Raw genomic sequence first — 24,193 nt, 5'->3', positions numbered from 1 at the left:
TGATCTTAACAGACTTTTCTTTATTTCAACAAGGTTCATGTAAATTGAAAAGACAGAAGCGACCCCAGGCCAAGCCACGGGCAGTATAGTCATTACACATTATTTGGCTGTGATATTTACAGAACTGTGCCTTGTCCTTTTCTTAAAGAATTCGCGCGACAATACATATTATAGGAGGCACGCTGCATTTAACAAAAATAAAAACTAGGACCCATGTAGGTATTTAAAAAAAAGATGAAACACTTCCCAGCGCAACATGAAACAATGTGATTTGGCCTTTAGGGCGCGCAGTGCAAGTCGAAAGGTTAAGTGCCACCTCTCTCCGATTCGAGGAGGTCCCGCGGACCGTTGACCCTCGAGTGGGCCCGCTTGGCTCTTGCTCATGTTCGGTCCCAGACACCGCGCTGATTCTGGCCATGTTCGCGGTTAAAGCTTGACGTTCTGCTCTCGTCCCGTGACACGTTCAGCTGCGGAGCCAAGCAGCGCGTTACAGGTGGCTGTCCTTGCCACCTGTCCGCCGGGCAGGAATCCTTCCGTTCACAAACGACACTATTCGGTTGTGCTAATAAATTCTTTTCTCGAGTGGCCCCCATACATCTGTGTTCCCCACCACCCCCCCATTCCCCTAGAGCCTTCTAACCACTAACCTTTCAATTTCCCCTCCTCCCGCACCGATTTTCTTCTCTTCCGCTCCCAGTAAAGACTCCCAACACCTACTAGATTCCAGCTGCCCCATCCCGGTATCCCAACCCAAGCAGCCACTCCTGGGAGGCGGTGGGGCGGGGGGGAATAGTCATGTCCCCCGTCCAGGCTCCCAGCTGCGAAGCTCGCATGCCGCCAGCATGCGTGGGGGAATCCCGCCGCGTCAAGCTCCCTGTTTCCCGCCCGTTGAAATGAACGGTGGGAAACCGCGGCCGCGCCCGAATCTCTGACACGCACTCCTGGTTGAAGGGGCAGAACCGGCGGCGAAAGTGGAAACGGTCCCCTGCCCGTGAACCTAGACTGTCAGCGCCGGCAGGCTATTCGAACCCGGGAGGGCATCACAACCGAACCTGAAGCTGTCCTCAACCCAATGTTCACGTGCAAAAATGTTCTAACAGGAGCAAGATCCATGGCTAACTCCCCTCCCAATAGCACTGAAGCCAACTGTTGCACTGGGTGACATTGGGCAACTCCACACAGACCAGGGACCAGCCCTTCCTGTTCTTTACACGACTCAATTCAACATTTCGCCTCTCAGCCCTCAGAGGAACAGGCCAGACACGATTCTCCCGCCTCCTACTTCCTTTCAATCTCGAATTCTCAAACACACCAATACGAGCCATCTCTGACATTCTCAAACAAGCATTCTATATTTTTTGAGGCTATTTTACACATGAATCTGTCTTTAAACAGGACTCTCTGTTCACTCGGAGCAGTGGTACCATCTGATCAAGGTGACATAACCTGGTGTTTAAACCATCTGTCCTTGAATCATTAGCAACGGGAGGAGGCCATTCAGCCCCTCGAGCCTGCTCCGCCATTCAATCAGATCATGACCTCAACTCCATTTACCCGCCTTTGCTCCATATCCCTTGATACCCCTTACCCAACAAAAATCTATCGATCTCAGTCTTGAAACCTCCAATTGACCCTCAGCATCCATGGCCTTTTTGGGGGGAGAGAGTTCCAGATTTCCACTAACCCTTTGTGTGAAGAAGTGCTTCCTGACATCACCCCTGAACGGCCTGGCTCTAATTTTAAGGTTCTGCCCCCTTTGTTCTGGACTCCCCACCACCAGAGGAAATAGTTTCTCTCTCTCTACCCTAGCCAATCCTTCAATCATCTCAAACACCCCTTAATCTTCTAAACTCGAGGGAATACAAGCCCAGTCTGTGCAACCTGTCCTATAATTTAACCCTCTGAGCCCTGGTACTTCTTGCTTGCTTTACTGTCTCTACGCAGTCCTGCGGTTCATTGAAAAGCCCCGACAGGTAGGAGGGATCAGGTGGACCTCACCTCCTCTTTGGAAATTTTCACCTTCTACTTCTCAAAGTCGACACTTTCCATTGTCAGCGTTTCCTGAATGCTGCAGTCTTTACGTATTGGTCAAGGTCTGTGTTGGTGAGTAAACATTTTTTTTTTGCGTGTGTCATATTATTATTAACAAAGTACTCTGGTAGAATAAAAATGAGGCTCTCTGGCAGTTTGAAGCTTTGGCTGCGATGGAATGGTGCTCCCGATCACGTTGTCGGTGATGCTCCACTGCCTCCAGTCACCTTCCTCAAGGTTTGTCCTGTCACTGGTAGGAACATCTGTGTTAAACTAACCTGGGCCTTGCTGAAGGTGGCCATCCTCCCGCTGCCCCCGATTTGAAGATTCACCGTGGTGGAGTAGCTGGCTTTCACACTCCCCTTCTCCTTGCTCGGACTAGCTTCGCTCGCGCTTTTAGGAGACGTTGAATTGCCGAACTTCTCAGCTTGGCCATCGTCGGGTTCGACGGCTGAAAGGTGGGCCGTCCTCCCACCATCGCCAACATCGACAGGTTGCTCCGCGCTTTCTGCCCTGCTTTCGGCTGAATCGGTGGAACCCGTGACCATCGCCGAGTCCTCTTGCTCTGTCTTCTGGTAACTCTGAGACCCATAATCTTCATCATCGACCATGGTATACCTCGTCCGAAGCTCACGGACATCGGGCCATGTGACGGTCTGCAGTTCCTCAGGAGTGAGACTTGTTTTGCGCCCAGCAGAATATGGGTCTTCTGGCTCCGGACTAGTGCAAGATGGAGTACCGAACTGTACGTTGTTGCACAATGGTCCATTGGGCAGCTCTCTGGCACAGCCTTTACCGGTGCTCCTAGAACCACCATATGACGGACTACATGACCTTTCCCTGAGGCTAACACAAGACTTACTGCTTTCCCCTGCTTGCTGATTGGTCTGCACTGAACCATTGAGCCATTTACTGGGACTGTAGGTAGGAGGTGACGTTAATCTGGGGCTCTGACAAGGTAGTGTTGGCGATGCAGTCCGTATACTGATGTACAGTGAAACAGGCGATCCTACTCGTGAGCCCGTGTGTGAGGATGATGGCGATAGTCCCGTTGAGGTGAACCTTTCTGGAGAAGGAGACCTTATCCTTCTGACAGCGCACAAGGACACTGGAGACTGAATCCTGGGACTGGAGCACGACACAGGAGAGAAGGCCTCCATAGACTGACTATGCACCAGAGAGTATATTCCAGAAGCTGGGGTCACCGACGAAGGAGACATTACTGATGGAATGACACCGGTGTCGGCTGAAGGTTGAGCTGCCCAGCTTCGGTCCACTTTAACAGAGGAGGACATCTCTTCGTGGAGCTGAGTTACAGCTGGTGGCTGGTGCGTTGGGCTGGGGCAAGACCGAGAGGGGAGAGAAAGCTCTGGGTCCACGGCGGTGGAGCCGGGCTTTGCGCTGGTGTGCAGAGACGTCAGAGTGTCCACTGGCTCTGTGTTTTGTGAAGGACACTGGTCCCTTAGGTTTCTGACAGGTGCGGTTTGTGTCGGAGATGCTGAGTAACTTGAAATGGCCGACTCAGGCCAGAGGTTCCTGCACAATGGGGAAGAAGAGCACAACCGCAAATTATTTTCGCACTGAGGTGACGCCTGAAAGGTGGTCATGGCTTGAACTGGAGAATGTGGCTCAGAGTTCCTGCAGTTGGAGAGTGAAACTTGCCCCTGTGACTCTCTTTGGGACACGAGGCTCGTGTAGAAGTCCTCCGTTGGACGTAACGCAGGGGCAGGTGGCGCCCATGAACCTATTGGTGACGACACGAGTGAGCGGACTCCTAGATCGGTGTCTGACGAAGATGCCTGCGCTGCTCTGTTGCTGATGAAAGTTTCTGGCCCATTTAACGAAGGAAATGAATTTACTCTTCCTCTTCGGTGTTGCAATTGAGCTCTTGAACTAGGGAGAGCTGGGGAAGGTGCCCGCCCCTTAGTGCACAGCGGGGATGGAGACTGTACTCGCGGAGCAGCAGCAGTAGATGAAGGTGATTGAACTGTGGGGCCAGGGTATGAAGAGGTTACCGTGCACAATTGAAGAGAGTGAGGCCTTTGATTGGTGAAGGTTGGGAGCTCCTCGGCTGGCTTGGAGCCTGCTGGATCTGGTGCCTGCATCCGGTGCTGCCTTCGGAATGGAGAGGGAGATCGCAGCCTCAGACCTGTGCTTAGTGAGTGAGGCTGCGTCTCCACGTTGCCTCCTGGAAGGAGTGGAGAGCATTCTTTGGTACTTCTTGATGGACAATTAGAATCCAACATTGAACCTGTGCACTTTGGAGGAAGCGAGTCTGTCCTAAGGTTGGGTATTGATGGCGGCCGTAGGTCTTGCTCTTTAGAGGATGTGGCACATAACGTGGGGCCATTCTGTGTGTGAAGTGGTGAAGACACCTTGGCATCGGGACCCACGCTCGGGGATGGCTGGGCTGTGTGGGTAGCGCGGGCCAAGGCCCCACCGCCCTTTGGAGGTTTCATTGACTGTTCTAGCTGTTTGATGGCGGACGGTGAAGGGGACCTTCCTCGCAGGCTGACCCAGGTTGGCAGCGAGCAGCAAAGCTCGGAGCTCGTGCACAGTAGCGAGCTGCCGTGCCTGGGTGGAGGTGTCTCGCGGGCGGCTGAAGGCTGTGGCTGATCCACTGCAGCTCTCTCCGAGTTCTCAGCAGCCCCAGTCTTTGCCACAAGACACAGTTCCAGCATGTCGTCGGTGGTGGGCGCGAGATACTCGACCCGTGGACCCATACCCTGGCGATCAGGGACTGGCTCTGCGGAGTTACTGGGCAGTGGAGCAGGTGATTGAGTGCTGGTAGCAGTCTGGGAGACAGGAATTTGATGGCTCATTAACTTGGTGCCTGGTGCTCCCTCCAATGCTGGACTTGAACACTCTGAAGCGAGTGACTGACCTCTGCAGCTTAACTGTGAGGGAAATGGAATGTGCTTCTTTGAACCTGCGTTCTGACTTGGAGACAACAGACTGGAACATCCTGAAGTAGGTGAACGTGCTCTGGAACTTGTCTGGGATGAAGGAGGAGCCGGTCTTTTAGCACCGGATGGAAGGGAGCTGGGCAGGGCGTGGCCAGGATCATTTGAGGTCGGCGACTGTGCTCTAGAGCTTGTCGTTGATGACGGGGAAGGAGCCTGTTTCTCGGCGCTGGAGCTAGGCAGAAGCTCGCTTTTCACTGAAGAAGTGGGAAGCTCGGAAGTCGGTGACTGTGACCTGGAGCCGGCTGTCGACGAAGAAAGAGGCGGCCGTTTCCCTGAAGTGACGTCGACCAAAGTCGGGGTCGGCACAACTGGATCGGGGCACAGTGAAGCCGGTGACTGCGGTCTGGAGCTAATCCGCATGAACGAAGGGGGCTCTGTACTTAAACTGGAAATCAGTGAAGTTACAGTCCGGAGCACTGAGTCGGAAGAGGTGGATGTAGGTGATTGAGGGCCTGATGCAATTGGTGATGGAGGAGAGAGAACCATTTGGCTGGCATTCAGCGAGGCGATAGACTGCAACGTTGGGTCAGCTTGTTGCTGTGGTAGGGAGCCTGGTCTGGTATTGTGGAGCTGTAGGCTTGAGATCTCAGACTTGGCTTTGGACGCAGAGACCTGGACGGTGTTCTCCTGAGCGTAAAGGACAGGGGTCGGTTCTTGAATGACCAGGTGCCCGTACGGAGCTGGTTGCTCCAGAACCTTAACTTCATCTGTGAGAGGAAATCGGAAAAGGGCGGGAAATCAAAGAGCAGCGGATTAGTGTTCTGATTTCTCGCCAACACTGGAAACACAAGCCTGGCAATGAATCACAACCACAAGTTTAACATAAACCTTTCCCAGTAATCTACACTCCCTCCCACACAGTTCTCAGCCTACTCAGTATTTTAAGACAACAAATTTGACACCGAGCCACATAAGGCTTGGTCAAAGCAGTAGGTTCTAAGGAGCATCTTAAAGGGGGAGAGAGGGGTAGCGAGGCGGAGAGGTTTAGGCAGGGAATTCCAGAGCTTAGGGCCCAGGCAACTGAAGGCATGGCCACCAATGGTGGAGCGATTATAATCAGGGATGCTCAAGAGGGCAGAATTAGAGGAGCGCAGATATCTCGGGGAGGGGGGGGGGTGGTTGTGGGGCTGGAGGAGATTACAGAGATAGGAAGGGGAGAGGCCATGGAGGGATTTGGAAAAAGGATAAGAATTTTGAAATCGAGGCACTGCTTAACCGGGAGCCAGTGTAGGTCAGCGAGCACAGGGGTGATGGGTGAACGGGACTTGGTGCGAGTTAGGACACGGGCAGCCGAGTTTTGGATGACCTCAAGTTTACGTAGGGTGGAATGTGGGAGGCCAGCCAGGAGTGCGCTGTAATAGTCGAGTCTAGAGGTAACAAAGGCATGGATGAGCTGAGGCAAGGGCGGAAACGGGCGATGTTACACAGGTGGAAATCGTAATTTACAATCGTAAATGTTGACAGAAAAGTGTGACCAAAAATCATGGCAACAGAAGTAAACAGGAAATGTAAAATGATTGGGTGTGGAGGCCAATTGTGGTGAGCCTCTATCATTCTCCGTGATCAGCAAGTCCGACCACTGATTAAACATGGGATTTTTCTGGTCTTATCTAGATTTTCTGCCCATTCATAGTCAGTGTATTATTGGCCCAGAAATTCGGGTCCCCACGGGTGAGTACGCACGGGGTACTCACGCGTAGGCCCAACGAAAGTGCCGGTTTCGTGCATGAGCGGGAAACCGGAACTTCTGTTCCCTTGAAAGAAGGGGTTCAGTGGTCGAACGCGTGCGCGGGAGAGGCAGTGCGTGCGCATCGAACTTACGTTTTTTTTGCAGGTTTTTCCGGGAGGGTAAGTCTCCAGCAGTTACACTTTTAAAAAGCAGGCGCAAGGCCTGCTTTTAACAAGGTAAGTGGTGAATTAATTAAAATTAAAACATTTTTTCCACAGGTTTATTATTTTTAAATACTTTAAAGAAAGGGAAGTTTATTTTTAGCCCCGTTAGAAAATGTAATAAATTTTTTCAAAAATTTAAATTATTGTTTAAATTAGTTATTTCATGTAATTTATAGTTTATTTTAAAAATGTGATGCTTTTTAAAATTGATTTGAGGTTTTAGTGATGTTTTGGGGCTTATAGTATTTATAGGTTTGACAACTCTTCCTGTCAAACTTGCTCCGATTGGCTCCCCATGGCCCACGTGATCCCAGGGGACGCATTGAACTAACTGCGCCCCTGGGATACACAAGCACTGTGCACCGGCAGTTGGAGCAGGCCCAGGATCGGAATCCCACGCGGGCCCACAGCTCAACGGCTGGCACGCTAGGTAAGTGCAGGTCGGAGGCTTACACCCGCGGGAAGCCCCCGACCCGAATTTCTGGGCCAATATGTTAGTTACACACAAAGGACTTAGCAATTTTTTTAATGTATATTGGTTCTCGGTATGTGAGCAATGCTGGAATGGCCGCGTTTACTGGCCATATACAGTTGCCTTGAGAAGGTGGTGGGGGACCTTGTTCTTCAACAGCAAGATTGGGTGGCAATGAACCACTCAATGCCGCATGCAGTCCAGACTGGGGAGTAGTGGCAGGTTCCCTTTCCCCAGAGGACATTAGTGAACCAACTGGATTTCTTAATGACAGCCCAGGGGTTTTCATGGTTAGTGTCGGCCGTGGCTCAGTGGGTAGCGCCCTCGCCTCTGAGTCAGAAGGTTGTGGGCTCAAGCCTCGCTTCAGAGACTCGAGCACAAAAATCTAGGCTGACTCTCCCAGTGCAGTGCTGAGGGAGCGCCGCACAGTCGGAGGTGTAGTCTTCTGGATGAGACGTTAAACTCAGGCCCCGTCTGCCCTCTCAGGTGGACGTAAAAGAACTCATAACACTATTTCGAAGAAGAGCAGGGGAGTTCTCCCCAGTGTCCTGGCCAATATTTATCCCTCAACCAACATTAATAAAAATTAGAAATACTCAGCAGGTCAGGCAGCATCTGTGGAGAGAGAAATGTAATCTCTCCTACCTTCCGCCCTATCACAGACCTTCCCTTTTGTTCTTTCCTCCCCTTCCCCCGCCTCTGCACCTGCTTAAATCCTGTTACAGGAAACTCTTTTTTTTATCCGGCACCGACGGGACCGGCGTGGTGCCGGTTGATCAAAAAGTCCAGATTACAGAGAGGTATAGTAAAAGGTACGAGAGCTCCGTACACAGCAACAAATCCAGGCTTCCCTGTTGCTTAGCAACAGGTGCAGGAACCCCGGCCACAAGATCCAGGTGTCCCTGTTGCTTAGCAACAAGTGCAGGAACCCCGGTTACACAGCCACAGATCCAGGAACGGCCACTAATATGAAATAAAACTTACCTGAACCTACTCCTGAATTTTGCCGGTTAACAGAGATTTCTGGTTATTTAGGTGCCGGTAAATCGAGAGTTTCCTGTACATCTCTAACTCTTTCCAGTTCTGACGAAGGGTCATCGACCTGAAACGTTAACTCTGTTTCTCTCTCCACGGACGTTGCCTGACCTGCTGAGTGTTTCCAGCATTCTCTGGTTTTTATTTCAGATTTCCAGCCTCCGCAGTATTTTGCTTTTGGTATCAATAAAAGTTACCTGGTCGTTTATCACATTGCTGTTTGTGGGAGCTTGCTGTGCGTAAATTGGGCTGCCACGTTTCCTTACATTACAACAGTGACTACACTTTCGAAGAGTACTTCATTGGCTGTAAAGCGCTTTGGTCGTGAAAGGCGCTATATAAATGCTAGTTCTTTTTTTCTTTCCTACTGGCTATGGTGAGCAAGCGATGCGAACTCTCGAAGGGGCTTCTTATACCAGGGCGCCTGGGCTTATAAAAAGCAGCTCGTGTCCCAGAGGATCTGCACTCGGAGACAGCGGCTGCAAGGCACTTGAAACCAGTGACAAGTAATTAACTAATTAAGTTAATTTTGATTTGAGCTGGAAGTAATTAGCGATCCGTTTTGCCTCAAAGAATACAACATGGATGTGAGGAGAACTCCAGCCCACAGCAGAGCCACTCTTGAATTTTTTTTAATCAATCCATCACTGTTCATGCTGCACACAGAAACACTTGGCCATCAACGCGACAGAAAATGAGTTGCCGCACCAGGCTGGCATTGAAGCTCAAAGGAAAACACAACTCTAATTGGTTCAAATGAGGACATATCTCCGAGGGAGGGGGTCGATTTTCTCTCCTCTGCTCCTGGAAGCACCGCGTCCATCAGCTATGTTGGAGAATGTCCGCCAATGCAGCAGTATATGAATGACTTTGATGTGATTACTTCAAAGGTTTGCGCCCTCTCGTTTCTTCTTTGAAACATTTCAAGGCTCATCACGGAGAAGAGGTGATTGCCCAACAGAGAGCTAAGCTGGCAAAGCATCAGACCATTGTTAAAGAAAGACTTGCATTTCTATAGCGCCTTTCACGACCACCGGATGTCCCAAAGCACTTTACAGCCAATGAAGTACTTTTTGGAGTGTAGTCACTGTTGTAATATAGGAAACGCAGCAGACTATTTGCACACAGCAAGCTCCCACAAACAGTAATGTGATAATGACCAGAGAATCTGTGTTTGTGATGTTGGTGGAGGAATAAATATTGGCCCCAGGACACCGGGGAGAACTCCCCCTGCTCTTCTTCGATATAGTGCCATGGGGTCTTTTATGCCCACCTGAGAGAGCAGACGGGGCCTCGGTTTAACGTCTTATCCGAAAGACGGCACCTCCGACAGTGCCGCACTCCCTAGTGTCAGCCTAGATGTTTGTGCTCAATTCTGGAGTGGGACTTGAACCCACGACCGTCTGACTCAGAGGCGAGGGTGCTACCACACGGAGCCACAGCTGACACTTGCTGGATGATGTTATATCCCGATCTCTGACCCATGCCTCCCGTGAGCTTGGCTTCCCCACTGAGAATGTGGGAGCGCTGAATCACCAAAATCTAGGCTGGACGATCAACTGACCCAACAGCGACACTCAACTCAATGGTGTTGGCTGTGGCTCAGTGGGCTGCACTCTTGCCTCTGAGGCATGAAGGTTGTGGGTTCAAGTCCCACTCCAGAGACTTGAGCACAAAAATCTAGGCCGACACTCCTGGTGTAGTGGTGCGCTGTCAGAAGAAGCCCTATTTTGAGTGCGAGGCCCTGGTGGATGTGAAAGATCCCATGGCACTATTTGAAGAAGAGCAGGGATTTCTGATCATTGTCGGCCAACGTTTATCCCTCAATCAACAATGCCATTTATCTCATTTGCTGTTTATGGGATCTTGCTGTTTGTGAAATGGCTGCTGCGTTTGCTTAGAAAATAACACTTTGGGACATCTCGAGGAAGTGAAAGGCACTAAATCGATGCAAGTAGTTTCTTTCTTGGAGTCGACTGCGGCGCGGTCCCACAAATGTCAACGATTTGAATTTGATTTTGGTGGTGTTGGTTTGAGAGATTGACGTGGGCTCGGGCTAAGTAGGGATTAATGCTACTTTATTTCGAACTACATCAAAGGACCTTTTACAATCCCCCGCCCCGTGCCCCAGTACCGCACTCGGCCTTCCGTCTTCAACGAATTAAAAAAAAACAACATCTTATTAGTATCTGTTCTAGAAATCTTTCCCCCCTCCCACCCATCACTTTCACTGAACGCCCATTTTTCCAATCTCACTGTCTGCCTGCTTCTGTCGTGACCCTCAGGATGGAGATACTGACCTTGGAGTGGGTGCTGCACAGATTCACCAGAACGATACCGGGGCTAAAAGGGTTAAATTCCGAGGACAGGTTGCACAGACTGGGCTTGTATTCCCTCAAGTTTAGAGGATTAACGGATGATCTAATCGAGGTCATAGTCATAGAGTCATAGAGTTTTACAGCACAGAAAGAGGCCCTTCGGCCCATCGTGTCTGCGCCGCCCATCCATCCCTGTCCAGTCTAATCCCATTTTCCAGCATTTGGTCCATAGCCTTGTATGCAATGGCATTCCAAGTGCTCATCCAAATGCTTCTTGAATGTTGTGAGGGTTCCTGCCTCTACCACCCTTTTGGGCATTGAGTTCCACATTCCAGCCACCCTCTGGGTGAAAAAGTTCCTCCTCAAATCCCCTCTAAATCTCCTGCCCCTTACCCTGAATCTATGCCCCCTTGTTATTGACCCCCCTACTAAGGGGAAAAGTTCCTCTTTGTCTACCCTATCTATGCCCCTCATCATTTTGTATACCTCAATCAGGTCCCCCCTCAGCCTTCTTTGCTCCAAGGAAAACAACCCCAGCCTGTTTAGTCTTTCTTCATAGCTGAGGCGCTCCATCCCAGGTAACATCCTGGTGAATCTTCTCTGCACCCTCTCCAAAGCAATCACATCCTTCCTATAGTGAGGCGACCAGAACTGCACACAGTACTCCAGCTGTGGCCTCACCAGCGTTTTGTACAGCTCCATCATAACCTCCCTGCTCTTATATTCTATGCCTCGGCTAATGAAGGCAAGTATCCCATATGCCTTTTTAACCACCTTATCTACCTGTTCCGCTGCCTTCAGGGATCTATGTACATGTACACCAAGGTCCCTCTGACCCTCTGTACTCCCTAGGGTCCTACCACTCATTGTGTATTCCCTTGCCTTATTTGTCCATCCAAAATGCATCACCTCGCACTTTTCAGGGTTAAATTCCATTTGCCACTTTTCCGCCCATCTGACCAACCCGTTTATATCGTCCTGTAGCCGGAGGCTTTCCTCCTCGCAATTGACCACCCCACCAATTTTCGTGTCATCTGCGAACTTGCTGATCATACCTTTTACATTCTCATCCAAATCATTTATGTTCATCCAAATCATTGAGATGATTAAAGGATTCGATAGGGGAGAGAGAGAGAAACTATTTCCTCTGGTGGGGGGAGTCCAGAACAAGGGGGCAGAACCTTAAAATTAGAGCCAGGTCGTTCAGGGGTGATGTCAGGAAGCATTTCTTCACACAAAGGGTGGTGGAAATCTGGAACTCTCTGCCCTAAAAGGCTGGGGGGCGGGCGGGGGGGTCACAAGAAAATTTTAAAACTGAGATTTTTGTTGGGTGAGGGTATTAAGGGTTACGGAACCAAGGCGGGTAGATGGAGTTAAGATGCAGATCAGCCATGATCTAGCTGAATGGCGGAACAGGCTCGAGGGGCGGAATGGCCTCCTCCTGTTCCTGTGTTCCAAGTTCACATTCTGGAAAGCTTAACATCAATGTGACATCCGCCTGTGGGCCAACTTAGGAGGATGAGAATCAAAACAGATTCACTTTTGGTACTCCTCCTTAATTAAGCAGAATCTTTCTGAAGCTCATGTCACTCTCTGCGGTGGTGACCTCTGTCTGCCATGAGGAAGAGCCAGGTGACTTCTTGACTCTCTTTAATTTCCTTGACTTTCCCGAATGACCAAAATGTGGAAATTCCCCAAAGCCCTACTTAATGCTGCCCAAGTGGCTGCGTGTCGGTGCAGTATCGTGGTCCCAGAGTGACTCTGCAAAGAGTCTAAAAGCAATCGGATCAGTTATGCCTTCCCATTGTCCTAACCAGTTACAGAGCCATTTCAACCCAGCAGCAAAGGGAAATAGTTTTGCTACTAATAATTACGTTTGAAATAGTTCATTATTTTACATTGGCATTAGAAGTGACAAACTTCGACACTCAGCTCATTGTAAACACGGGAACACTCCGGGGAACTGGCTGATTTGATGGGAGCTAAACGATTTAATGTGTTGCTTGTGAAGTGGTTTGTGTCTCACTGGTCTTGGGTACGGCTTGTGCTGGTACATAAAGTGAGAGGGCACGATTCGCTCTGCTTTCTCACACAGCAAGAGCCTCATCTCAGCCCCATCTAATCCGCAATCCGTCAGCAGACCACGGGCCATTGAGATTGTGACTCCTACCAGCCGTGGCTCAGTGGGCAGCACCCTCGCCTCTGATTGTGGGTTCAAGTCCCACTCCAGGGACTTGAGCACAAAAATCCAGGCGGACACTCCAGTGCAGTACTGAGGGAGTGCTGCACTGTCGGAGGTGCCGTCTTTCGGATGAGATGTTAAACCGAGGCCCCGTCTGCTCTCTCAGGTGGACGTAAAAGATTCTATGGCCACTATTGGAAGAAGAGCTGGGGAGTTCGCCCCCCGGTGTCCTGACCAATAGTTATCCCTCAACTAACATCACTAAAAACAGATTACATAGAATAAACAGCACAGAAACAGGCCATTCGGCCCAACTAGTCTGTGCTGATGTCTCCTCCCATTTTATCTACCTCATTTCAGCATATGTTTCTATTCCCTTTTGTTTGGTCATTATCGCATTGCTGTCTGTGGGAGCTTGCTGTGCACAAATTGGCTGCCGCGTTTCCCACATTACAACAGTGACTACACTTCAAAAAGTACTTCATTGGCTGCAAGGCGCTCTGGGCCATCCTGAGGTTGTGAAAGGCGCTATAGAAATGCAAGTCTTTCTTTCTTTTACCCTGAGGGAGGGAAGCCTGGAGTCGCGCTGCAGTGGTGCGCAGTGTAGAGTGCCGGGCAAATCCAACCAAGTGCTGTCCTCGGCTGAGCTCAGTTACCTCAGCACAGACCAGCAAGTGGACTGGGCCTTTCTTATCTTTCTATACTCGGCCTGTGCGCGAATCTGGTAAAACAGCATTTATTTCCCCTGCTTCGTTGTTCCGAGCGGAGGGCCTTCTTATAAGGGTTAATACTGGACTAACATTCTAAATTTGCGGATGATACAAAGATGGGTGGGAAAGCAAGTTGTGCAGAGGACTCAAAGGATCTGCAAAGGGATATAGACAGGCTAAGTGAGTGGGCAAACATTTGGCAGATGGAGTATAATGTGGGAAAGTGCGAGGTTATCCACTTTGGCAGGAAAAATAAAAAAGCAAATTATTCTTTAAATGGAGAGAGATTACAAAATGCTACAGTTCAGAGGGACCTGGGGGTCCTTGTGCATGAAACACAAAAAGTTAGCATGCAGGTACAGCAAGTAATCAAAAATGCAAATGGAATGTTGGCCTTTATTTCAAGGGGGTTGGAGTATAAAAACAGGGAGGTCCTGCTACAACTGTACAGGGTGACATGAATCTGGTCATTCATGTGAAAATGACTTATGAAGTAATACTGGGCAGCCTGCTGGTGGCGCTGTCCAGGGAGAGTATAAATACTCGGGCACAGGCCCAGCTTGCGCAGGACATTCTTTAACAGGAACTAGTGAAGGACACAACTAGACCTCCATGTTGAAAAACAGTTGATTAAAGCTTTGTTTAATGCTTAGACCAAGTGCCTAGTAGTTTTCTTACATCATACAGTATTGGTGAGACCACACCTTGAGTGCTGCGTACAGTTTTGGTCTCCTTATTTAAGGGAGGATATACTTGCATTGGAGTCAGTTCAGAGACGATTCACTAGGTTGATTCCTGAGATGAGCGGGTTGACTTATGAGGAAAGGTTGAGCAGGTTGGGCCTATATTCATTGGAATTTAGAAGAATGAGAGGTGATCTTATTGAAACATATAAGATACTGAGGGGGCTCGACAAGGTAGATGCAGAGAGGATGTTTCCCCTCGTGGGGAAATATAGAACTCGGGGGCACAGTCTCAGAATAAAGGGTCGCCCTTTTAGAACTGAGATGAGGAGGAATTTCTTCTCTCAGAGGGTCGTAAACCTGTGGAATTCTCTGCCCCAGAGAGCCGTGGAGGCTGGGTCATTAAATACATTTAAGGTGGAAATAGACAGATTTTTGAAAGATAAGGGAGTGAAGGGTTATGGGGAGCGGGCAGGGAAGTGGCTTTGAGCCCACGATCAGCCATGATCTTATTGAATGGCGGAGCAGGCTCGAGGGGCCAAGTGGCCTATTCCTGCTCCTATTTCTTATGTTCTTATTTATGTTCAAATCCCACCATGGGCAGTTTGAGAATTCGAATTCAGTTAAAAAAAAAAAATTGGAATAAAAAGCTGGTCTCAGTAAAAGTGACCCTGAAGCTGTCGGATTGTCGGAAAAACCCAACTGGTTCACTCATGTCCTTCAGGGAAGGAAATCTGCCGTCCTTACCCGGTCTGGGCCTACACGTGACTCCAGTCCCACATCAACGTGGTTGACTTTTAACTGCCCCTCTGAAGTGGCCCAGCGAGCCCCTCAGTTGTATCAAACCCGCTACCAGAGGTTCAAGAAGACGGCCCACCACCACCATCTCCAGGGCAACGAGCAATGGGCACAAAATGCCGGCCTTGCCAGAGCGACGCCCACATCAGGGGAATGAATCAATATTTTACTCGCTGGGTCGCTTCAGAAGACATTAAGTGTCGGATTGGAGTCATGTGTTGGCCAGGCTGGTTAGCGGTGACGGGTCCCCTTCACTGAAGAACATTAGTGAACTAGTTGAGTTTGGGCTTAAGGCTTCAGTGCCTTTACCCAGTAGGTCATCGGGGGGGTGGGTGGGGGCAGATTGAGATTGCTCCTCAACCCTAAAATCAACCAAGAGGAAAGGCCCAAGGTAACAAAGTCTCCACTAATAACAACAGAAAATGCTGGAAAAACTCAGCAGGTCAGGCAACATCCATGGAGAGAAATTTGAGTTGATGTTTCAGGTCGAACCCTTCTTCAAAACTGGAAAGAAAAGAAAATAGATCGAAGGCAGGGCTGCGATCGGACAAAAGAAGTGAAAGAAACAAAAGAAGTAAAAGAGACAATAAAAGGTATTAGAAGCTAGACGAGATGGTAATAGGCTGAGATTAGGTGTAAAGTGTACTGGCAGGGCAAGAGATAGCTGCCAGGTGTGAGAGAGAAACAAAAGGAAAGGGGGGGGGGGGGGAAAGGAGTGGAAAAATTACAAGAAAAAATGTAATAGGGGCCGAGGTTATGATCTGAAATTGTTGAACTCGATATTGAGTCCGGAAGGCTGCAGAGTGCCTAATCGGAAGATGAGGTGCTGTTCCTCGAGTTTACGTTGAGCTTCCGTGGAACAATACAAGAGGCCGAGGATGGTGAGGTCCGAGTGGGAATGGAGCGTTGAATTAAAATGACAGGCGACCGGAAGGTCGGGGTCACCCTTACGGACTGAACGGAGGTGTTCCGCAAAGCGGTCACCCAATCTGCCGGCATTTTCTGTTGTTATTTCGGATTTCCAACATCTGCAGTATTTTGCTATCGTAAAGTCTCCACTAATCCCATTCTACCTCCCACCAGTGCCCACGTGTCCCAGAGTGACTGCCCATATGCCACTCATGCCCTGCCTGTGGAGGCAGTGACACATTTCCCCTTAGCAACCACCGACATTATTCCACTGTGCGGCCTGAAGAAGTTGCTGGGTGTAGAGGCGGCTCCTTTTTAGATCTCTTTTATTGTGCATTTTGTTTAACAGAACAGTAACTGTCGGGTCAAGGGTTAAATTGTACAGAAAGGGTTTTTAAAAAAACGGCCAATGGAAGGCACTCCTGATGGAGGAAGGTCTGTCAGCCTTTGAAAGAGAAAATGAGGTCCGAGGTAATTGGGGTGAAAATATATCACGAGTGAAAGAAACCAATAGCTGGAGTTTGGTTTAGACCAGTGGGGGAATGGATATAAGTGAACAACTTGTGTTTTGTTTTACAAAAGCAAAAATGTCACTTTAATTCTCCGCTCCACTCCCACTCTGACCTCTCTGTCCTCGACCTCTTACACTGTTCCAATGAAGCTCAACGTAAGCTCGAGGAACAGCACCTCATCTTCCGATTAGGCACTTTACAGCCTTCCGGACTCAACATTGAGTTCAACAATTTCAGATCATAACCTCGGCCCCTATTACATTTTTATATATATTTTTTATCCACACCTTTGTTTTGTGCCCCCCCTTTTTCTCTCTTCCACATGGCAGCTGTCTCCCATTCTGCCAGCGCATTTCACACCTAATCTAGAGCCGTCTTTTGTCTCCACTAGTCCTATCACCATCTCGTCTGGTTTTGAATACCTCTTAATGTCTCTTCACTTCTCTCTTGTTCTTTCATCCCCCATTTCCCAACCCCCAAACTGGCCTTTTAATCTGTTTCATTTCCTGTGTTTTTTCAGTCCTGACGAAGGGTCATCGACCTGAAACGTTAACTCTGTTTCTCTCTCCACAGATGCTGCCTGACCTGCTGATTATTCCCAGCATTTTCTGTTTTTATTTGTGTTTTGTTTTACCCACCGTAAGTGTTGCTATCCTGGTACTCCTCCCGTGCTCTGACCAATTTAATTATTGGTCTTCTCTTCCGTTGCTTGGGCTCTGCTCTCGTCTCAGGCCCAAGTTCCCAGATCCTCCTCTGCATTGGCGCTTTCTTTCTGATGATTCGCTGGCTATACATTTTCGCCAACATTTGAACTTTATTCATGATCTTCTCCGAGTTCTGAAATAGACAGCTATCAATACCTTCACAGAGAGCTATCCCAGGTATCTCATGACCAACACAACAAGGAACATGCCTGCAGGACATGTCCTCGCTGGGACAATATTTGTGCCCTCGACTGGCTTTTTCACCAGACTTTGGGCCTCGGTCTTTCTCTGATGAGTTCTGCTCAATGTCTGGGGACTCTTTGCAAAAATCCGTCGATGAGCTGAGATCAGAACCTTCCAGGATCAACAGAGGTTCGCTGAAGCTGGTCTCCTGAAGGTCGGGTGAACCTTTGTTCTTTTTCGCCGCTTTGGTGTAGCCATTCCATGACTCGTGCTCGTGGCAAAAATGAGCAGCTTTCTCCATTTCTCTCCAAACTTTGATAATTTCTGCGCAGGACTTGAACTCAGTTTCCGATTCACTTTCAGCAGAGTTGCTGCAGCCATTACACAGCGACGGGCCTGTGCCTTCAGCAGCTGACTTGTGTTCTTCCCGATCTTGAACTGATCCGGGGTGAGGCTGGGAGTCAGAGCTCGAGGTCGAGCCTGAAGCATTGGTTGAGGTGCTAGGTCGAGGACTGACACCACTAGCCTTGTCACTGTGGGCCTCTTGTATGCTCTCGTGTGTCATTTTGTAATTAAAGCGTAGAATGGAATCCCTCACTACGCCTGTTGGAATAAATGAGATGCTCTCTCTTCGTTCAAGGTAGAATTGCTCATTGCTCATCTCCGCTGTCTCATAATAGTTCTTGATCTTCTCAATCAGCAGCCGGTCATTTTCCATTCGTGAGGTGTCCTTTTTGCCCATGTTGGTCTTCTCTGATCTATCAGTGGGGCTTGTACTTAGGATATTCTCTGTGGCTGGAAGCTCCTCCTCAACAAGGTTTTCAGATTCCATTGCTACCCGATGGCCATTAACTTTAGAATTATCCTCCCTATTGAATGGGAACAACTCACTCTCCTTACTGTAGCTGTGGCTGTCTTCATTGCTGGCTAATGGCCTCTGGGTACTACAAGCAATGCCTCTACTCGTAGATCTTGCATGAGCGCATGGAGCAATGTCTTCTGACACCCGGCCACTTCGGTTTGTCTGATCCACCAGATCCAACGCTTCCAAATCCTCCAAATTCGGTGAAGAGAGAGGTCTAGATTCTTTGCGGAGATCGCTGTCTGCTGACGATTCGCTGTGGCAAGGCCTACTTCCCGCGGTTTCGTTAACGGGTGAAATATCTACCAGCGAAAGACCAGAGGCTTCAACATCTGTATCTTCAAAAACATCCAGCAGGGAGTTGTCCCTATCTGTAGCTCTGCTTGGGAATGAGCTCTCCTCTATGATGGCATCCAGATCTTCCGAGGCCTTCTTCTGTAAACGCTCCATATCAGCAAATATCTATGTATGGATGAGAAAAAGAAAATGTGGGTTTATTTAGAAATCTTCAACAAACAATCCGACAGGATTTCCAATTTTTGCAACAGGATATTTCCAGATCATACAAGATCATAAAGGGGGCTAAATTCGGTTGATTTGCGCCTCCCTTTCGCGCCCTAAGAGGGCGCTAACGGGGCGCAAATCAACTAGCGCCTGGGCGTCGCGCCGCTAACGCCTCCCGCGAAATTCAGCGGCGGTTAGCGGCGGTGCTAACCATTAGCGCCGCTGGCGATTATGTCATCGTCGTGCGCCGCGCCCCGCTCGTGCCCTGGTTGTAATATTGGGTGGCGCCCCCCCCCCCCGAATTATGGCCGGACGCTATGTCCGCCAGGGGTTAGGGGGGCCTACCTGCGGCCAGGACGGCACTAGTTAAAGGGGAGGTGGCGGGCGGCTATTTTTGTTGCCAGCACCTGCCCCCATTGCCGTCCCCGGTCCTCGTGAAGCCCCCCCCCCACCCCCTGTGGGGTGCTCTCCGTGAGCCCGGCACTCCTCTTGAGTGCCAGGCTCGTTTGCCGGCACTCCCGATCCCTGGTGGCCCAGCTGGGCGCCGGGACGCGTTGCGCAAGGCCCCTCCCCTTTAATAAGGGGAGGAAAGCCTGCAGTACCACGTGGCGCTGCGGCACGTAGCGTCGCGATATTGGCTCGCAGCGCCCCAAGAGGGACGGGGGACACGGGACGCTTCCAGTAGCGCCCCTCCTCCCTGGGAAAATCGGCCGTGGGGGCGCTAACTTTTTCAGGGCGCTACCCGGTGAAGGTAGCACCCCAAAGGGGGCACTACCCAATTTTTACCCCAAAATCTCTGTAATGAGTTCTATTAGATTCAGACTATGCTTTGAATAGACGGTATTATCTATTTATATCAACATTTTGAGAGGACTTGTCACGCCCCAACCGTCACACCACCAAATCGAAACTCAACAAACTCTAAAGAATGAACTATACAATAAGAGAAAGATACCCAAGTACTTCCTGCTGCTTTTTCTGACTTAGCGCAAACCTGGAGAAGTTTATGAGATGACAAGGTGAGGCCAACTGCCAATCCAGAGCAAGTTCCAACAACAATTAGCATCTAATTAACCTCAGGGCCTCTTACACTTCCCCACAATGAAGATGCAAGCAGCAGCTTTAAAGGGACAGGCCAGGGGAGAAGCTGGAGTTGGTTCCTGGAGTTGGATCCCGGAGTTGGATCCCGGAGTTGGTTCCTGGAGTTGGATTCTGGAGTTGGATCCTGGAGATGGATCCCAGGAGTTGGTTCCTGGAGATGGATCCCGGAGTTGGATCCTGGAGATGGATTCCAGGAGTTGGTTCCTGGAGATGGATCCCAGGAGTTGGTTCCTGGAGATGGATCCTGGAGTTGGTTCCTGGAGATGGATCCCGGAGTTGGATCCTGGAGATGGATTCCAGGAGTTGGTTCCTGGAGATGGATCCCAGGAGTTGGTTCCTGGAGATGGATCCTGGAGTTGGTTCCTGGAGATGGATCCTGGAGTTGGTTCCTGGAGATGGAGTGGGGCTTGAACTCAGAGGTAAAGACTCCCCTTTGTGGTGGCTATTACAGAACTTGTGTGAAGCCAGTTTGGCCAGTGTCTGCCTATGTTTGAGGAGGTCCTGGGCTACACCCAATACTTATCCTCAAAGCCAACTCCACTTGACAGAACCCAGCCACCACGAAGTGCGGCCACATATTGAGCAACATTAGGGAGTACGGAGGTCCCTCAGAGTTTGGGGCTGAGTAGCATTCGTAAAGGTAATGGGAACACCAGTACCTGGAATGTGTTAAATCTGATCAAATTTTGTGATATGATATATACAAATGTTCAATCCCAATGCTAAACATGGATCAAAAAAGATAAAACTGAAAAACTTTAGCACAGAATTACCTGTTCCATCTCTAGATCGATGTTTCCAATGCCACTAAATTCCGCTTCTTCATATTGGTCGACATTTTGCTTCTCCTCTTTGCTCTGGGTTATTCGCTCCACAGAGTCCTCATTTCTGGACGGGCCACAAGGCCCAGGCGCCTCTGGGGAACCCAACTCTGCAACCTCAGCTTCTGTGGTTATCTCCAGCTCCATCACGCTGGACGCCAGTGTGCTGACACTGCCCAGTAAACTCAGCGTCTCCATATTGGAGAGCAGATCGTCCTCGCTGCCGGTGTACTAGAATGAAGAACAAACAGAGCGTTGAGAATGTGTCAAATGCCAAGATCCAAATGGAAATAGCAATGATCCTGCTATAATTACATAGATTGTACAACACAGAAACAGGCCATTCGGCCCAACTGGTCCGTGCCAGTGTTTATGCTCCACACGAGCCTCCTCCCACCCCTCTTCATCTCACCCCATCAACATATCCTTCTATTCCTTTCTCCCTCATGTGTTTATCCAGCTTCCCTTTAAATGCCTCTATATTATTCGCCTCAACCACTCCCTGTGGTAGCGAGCTCCACATTCTCACCACTCTCTGGGTGAAGAAGTTTCTCCTGAATTCCCGATTGGATTTATTAGTGACTGCCTTATATTGATGGCCCCTAGTTCTGGTCTCCCCTCCACAAGTGGAAACACCTTCTCTACGTCGACCCTATCGAACCCCCTTCATCATTTTAAAGACCTCTATCAGGTCGCCTCCTCGGCCTTCTCTTTTCTAGCCTGTTCAATCTTTCCTGATAGTTATAACCTCTCAGTTCTGGTATCATCCTGGTAAATCCTTTATGCACCTTCTCCAGGGGCTTTTTGTAATACGGGCGGTACTCCAAGTGTGGTCTGGCCAAGGTTCTATACAAGGTTTCTAAAGCTTTACATAGAAACATAGAAGATAGGAGCAGGAGTAGGCCATTCGGCCCCTTGAGCCTGCTCCACCATTCAATGAGATCATGGCTGATCATCCAAATTCAGTACCCTGTCCCTGCCTTCTCCCCATATCCCTTGATCCCTTTAGCCTTAAGAAATATATCCAACTCCTTCTTGAATATATTTAATGAACTGGCCTCCACCGCCCTCTGTGGCAGAGAATTCCACAGGTTCACCACTCTCTGGGTGAAGAAATTCCTCCTCATCTCAGTCCTAAATGGCTTACCCCTTATCCTTAGACTATGACCCCTGGTTCTGGACTCCCCGGCCATCGGGAACATCCTTCCAGCATCTAGTCTGTCCAGGCCTGACAGAATTTTATAGGTTTCAATGAGATCCCCTCTCAATCTTCTAAACTCCAGTGAGTATAAGCCCAATCGACACAATCTCTCCTCATACGTCATTCCTGCCATCCCAGGTATCAGCCTGGTGAATCTTCGCTGCACTCCTTCCATGGCAAGAACATCCTTCCTCAGATAAGGTGACCAAAACTGCACACAATACTCAAGGTGCGGTCTCACCAAGGCCCTGTACAACTGCAGCAAGACATCCTTGTTCCTGTACTCGAACCCTCTTGCTACGAAGGCCAACATACCATTTGCCTTCTTAACCACCTGCTGCACCTGCATGCTTACCTTCAGCGACTGGTGCACAAGAACACCCAGGTCTCTTTGCACTTCCCCTTCTCCCAATCTATTGCCATTCAAATAATAATCTGCCTTCCTGTTTTTGCCACCAAAGTGGATAACCTCACATTTATCCACAGTATAGTGCATTTGCCATGTTTCTGCCCAATCACCCAACCTGTCCAAATCGTACTGGAGTTTCACGACATCCTCCTCACAGCATACCCTCCCACCCAGCTTTGTGTCTTCTGCAAATTTGGAGATATTACATCCAATTCCCTCGTCCAGATCATTAATATATATTGTGAACAGCTGGGGTCCTAGGACCGATCCTTGCGGTACCCCCACTTTGCCTTTTTAGTGTGACTGGTACTGGATTTCAAGGTTATCAGGGGAATTGACAAAATGGCTCAAAGAGATGTATTACTAGTACCCCGTACAGTTCAATGACTTTGCTGGTAACCTCTTGCACTCCTTCACATACTTTGTCAATATCAATGGGGGACACAAGAGGGTAAATTTCAGCCTGCGATACCAAAGGATGGCTGGTAAATTGCCTGTTGGATTGCCCACAGTCAGTTGACGAACACAAGTCTTAGATATATATATAAAATATATACAATATGGCAACAGATTTGGAAAAGAGACGTCAGAAATTCACTCCATAGCGCCACTAGTGGCCAGAGCCTGCAACGACATTGTGACAGTTGACATGGAAAAACTGAATGGGAAATGTTTATGTTGTAATTTACGATGATAACTGTTGATACAAAAGCAGGAAATGCTCACACTACGCTACATTTTTAATAATATACATAAGGTGAAGGATTGAAATATCGGGGGTGGCGGGGGTCAAGTTAAATTAAGAAGGCAGGTGAAACATTTTCACCCAAAGGAATAGGTTACCAGGGAAGGCCATTAACGTGGGCTGTATAAATGGGTTTGAGAGACCATTGGATTAAAAAAAAAAAATTCATTCATGGGATTTGGGCATCGCTTGCAAGGCGGGCATTTATTGCCCATCTCTAATTGCCCTTGAGAGGGTGGTGGTGAGCTGCCTTCTTGAACTGCTGCAGTCCGTGTGGTGAAGGTGCTCCCACAGTGCTGTTAGGGAGGGAGTTCCAGGATTTTGACCCAGCGACGATGAAGGAACGAAGATAGATTTCCAAGTCAGTGTGTGACTTGGAGGGGAACTTGGAGGTGGTGGTGTTCCCATCCTCCTGCTGCCCTTGTCCTTCTAGGTGGTGGAGGTCGCGGGTTTGGGAGGTGCTGCCGAAGAAAAATGCATTTTCTGGAGGGAGGGGACCGAGAGGTGGTGGTTTGGATCCTGGCAAGATAAGCTCATTAGGCGAATGGCTTTTTCCTGCCGCTAATATTCTTCACATTCTTAGGGTAAATTCAGCAATCCCGCGCCGCCGGTTGCTTATCTCCGACTTAGCTCCCATTGAGCGACGCCAACCCTCTGGGATTGCAGGCTGACGCTTAACCTCTCGTGTCCTCGGTTGATAATGAGCAAGTGCGTGAAGGAGATATGGAAGTGGTTACCAGCGAAGGCCATCAAAGTGTACGGTATGAAAGCAGCTTTATTCGTAATCTTGGAAGTATTATCACAAACTCCTAAATGCAGTGTACTAAAGCACTCTATTTTTATGCCAGTAACCTTGCAATGTTCTGGAGATCTGAATATTGGATGAGCAAAGAGCTATTTTGAATAACCAGACTTCTAACGTATTCTACAAAGCATTGCTTTAATGTATAATAATTAGCAAACTTGCAATCTCCAATTTGAAATGCTAATATTAGGCTTTGAGGCCAGATTTCCTTTTAAGGGATTCCTGATCGTAAAATTGGAATGACGCCAAGTAGGAAGGCATTTCTGGACTGCCTGACAAGAGTCACTTACCTTCAGCTGTGCTCCTGAACGAGTTGGACGAGAAGCAATGAGAGGAAACAAAAAGGGAA

General features: G+C 49.1%; 1 protein-coding gene across 1 annotated transcript; it reads right to left on the bottom strand.

The window, feature by feature from the left end:
• LOC147096658 (uncharacterized) lies at window positions 1-24,193 on the bottom strand. The gene is made up of 4 exons (XM_085973210.1): window positions 24,135-24,193; window positions 20,637-20,915; window positions 17,148-18,720; window positions 1-5,704 (listed from the first exon to the last, which is right to left on the bottom strand). The coding sequence occupies exons 2-4, from the start codon at window positions 20,880-20,882 to the stop codon at window positions 2,223-2,225; spliced, it is 5,301 nt and encodes a 1,766-aa protein (XP_085829336.1). The 5' UTR covers window positions 20,883-20,915; window positions 24,135-24,193; the 3' UTR covers window positions 1-2,222.

The sequence above is a fragment of the Somniosus microcephalus genome, chromosome 34 (assembly GCF_052327205.1).
Source record: "Somniosus microcephalus isolate GS21.2 chromosome 34, FLI_Smic_1.0, whole genome shotgun sequence".
NCBI lineage: Eukaryota > Metazoa > Chordata > Chondrichthyes > Squaliformes > Somniosidae > Somniosus > Somniosus microcephalus.
The sequence above is the reverse complement of the archived record's forward strand: the minus strand, read 5'-3'. Positions and strand labels throughout refer to the sequence as shown.

Bases quoted from the DNA above. Each gene is read 5' to 3' on its own strand.
- LOC147096658 (XM_085973210.1), bottom strand. From the start codon at position 20,882: ATGGAGACGCTGAGTTTACTGGGCAGTGTCAGCACACTGGCGTCCAGC. The intron at 18,721-20,636 runs GTAATTCTGTGC...ATCCATACATAG, and splicing joins TCGATCTAGAGATGGAACAG to ATATTTGCTGATATGGAGCG. The intron at 5,705-17,147 runs GTGGGTAAAACA...TTCCTCTCACAG, and splicing joins CCAGGATAGCAACACTTACG to ATGAAGTTAAGGTTCTGGAG.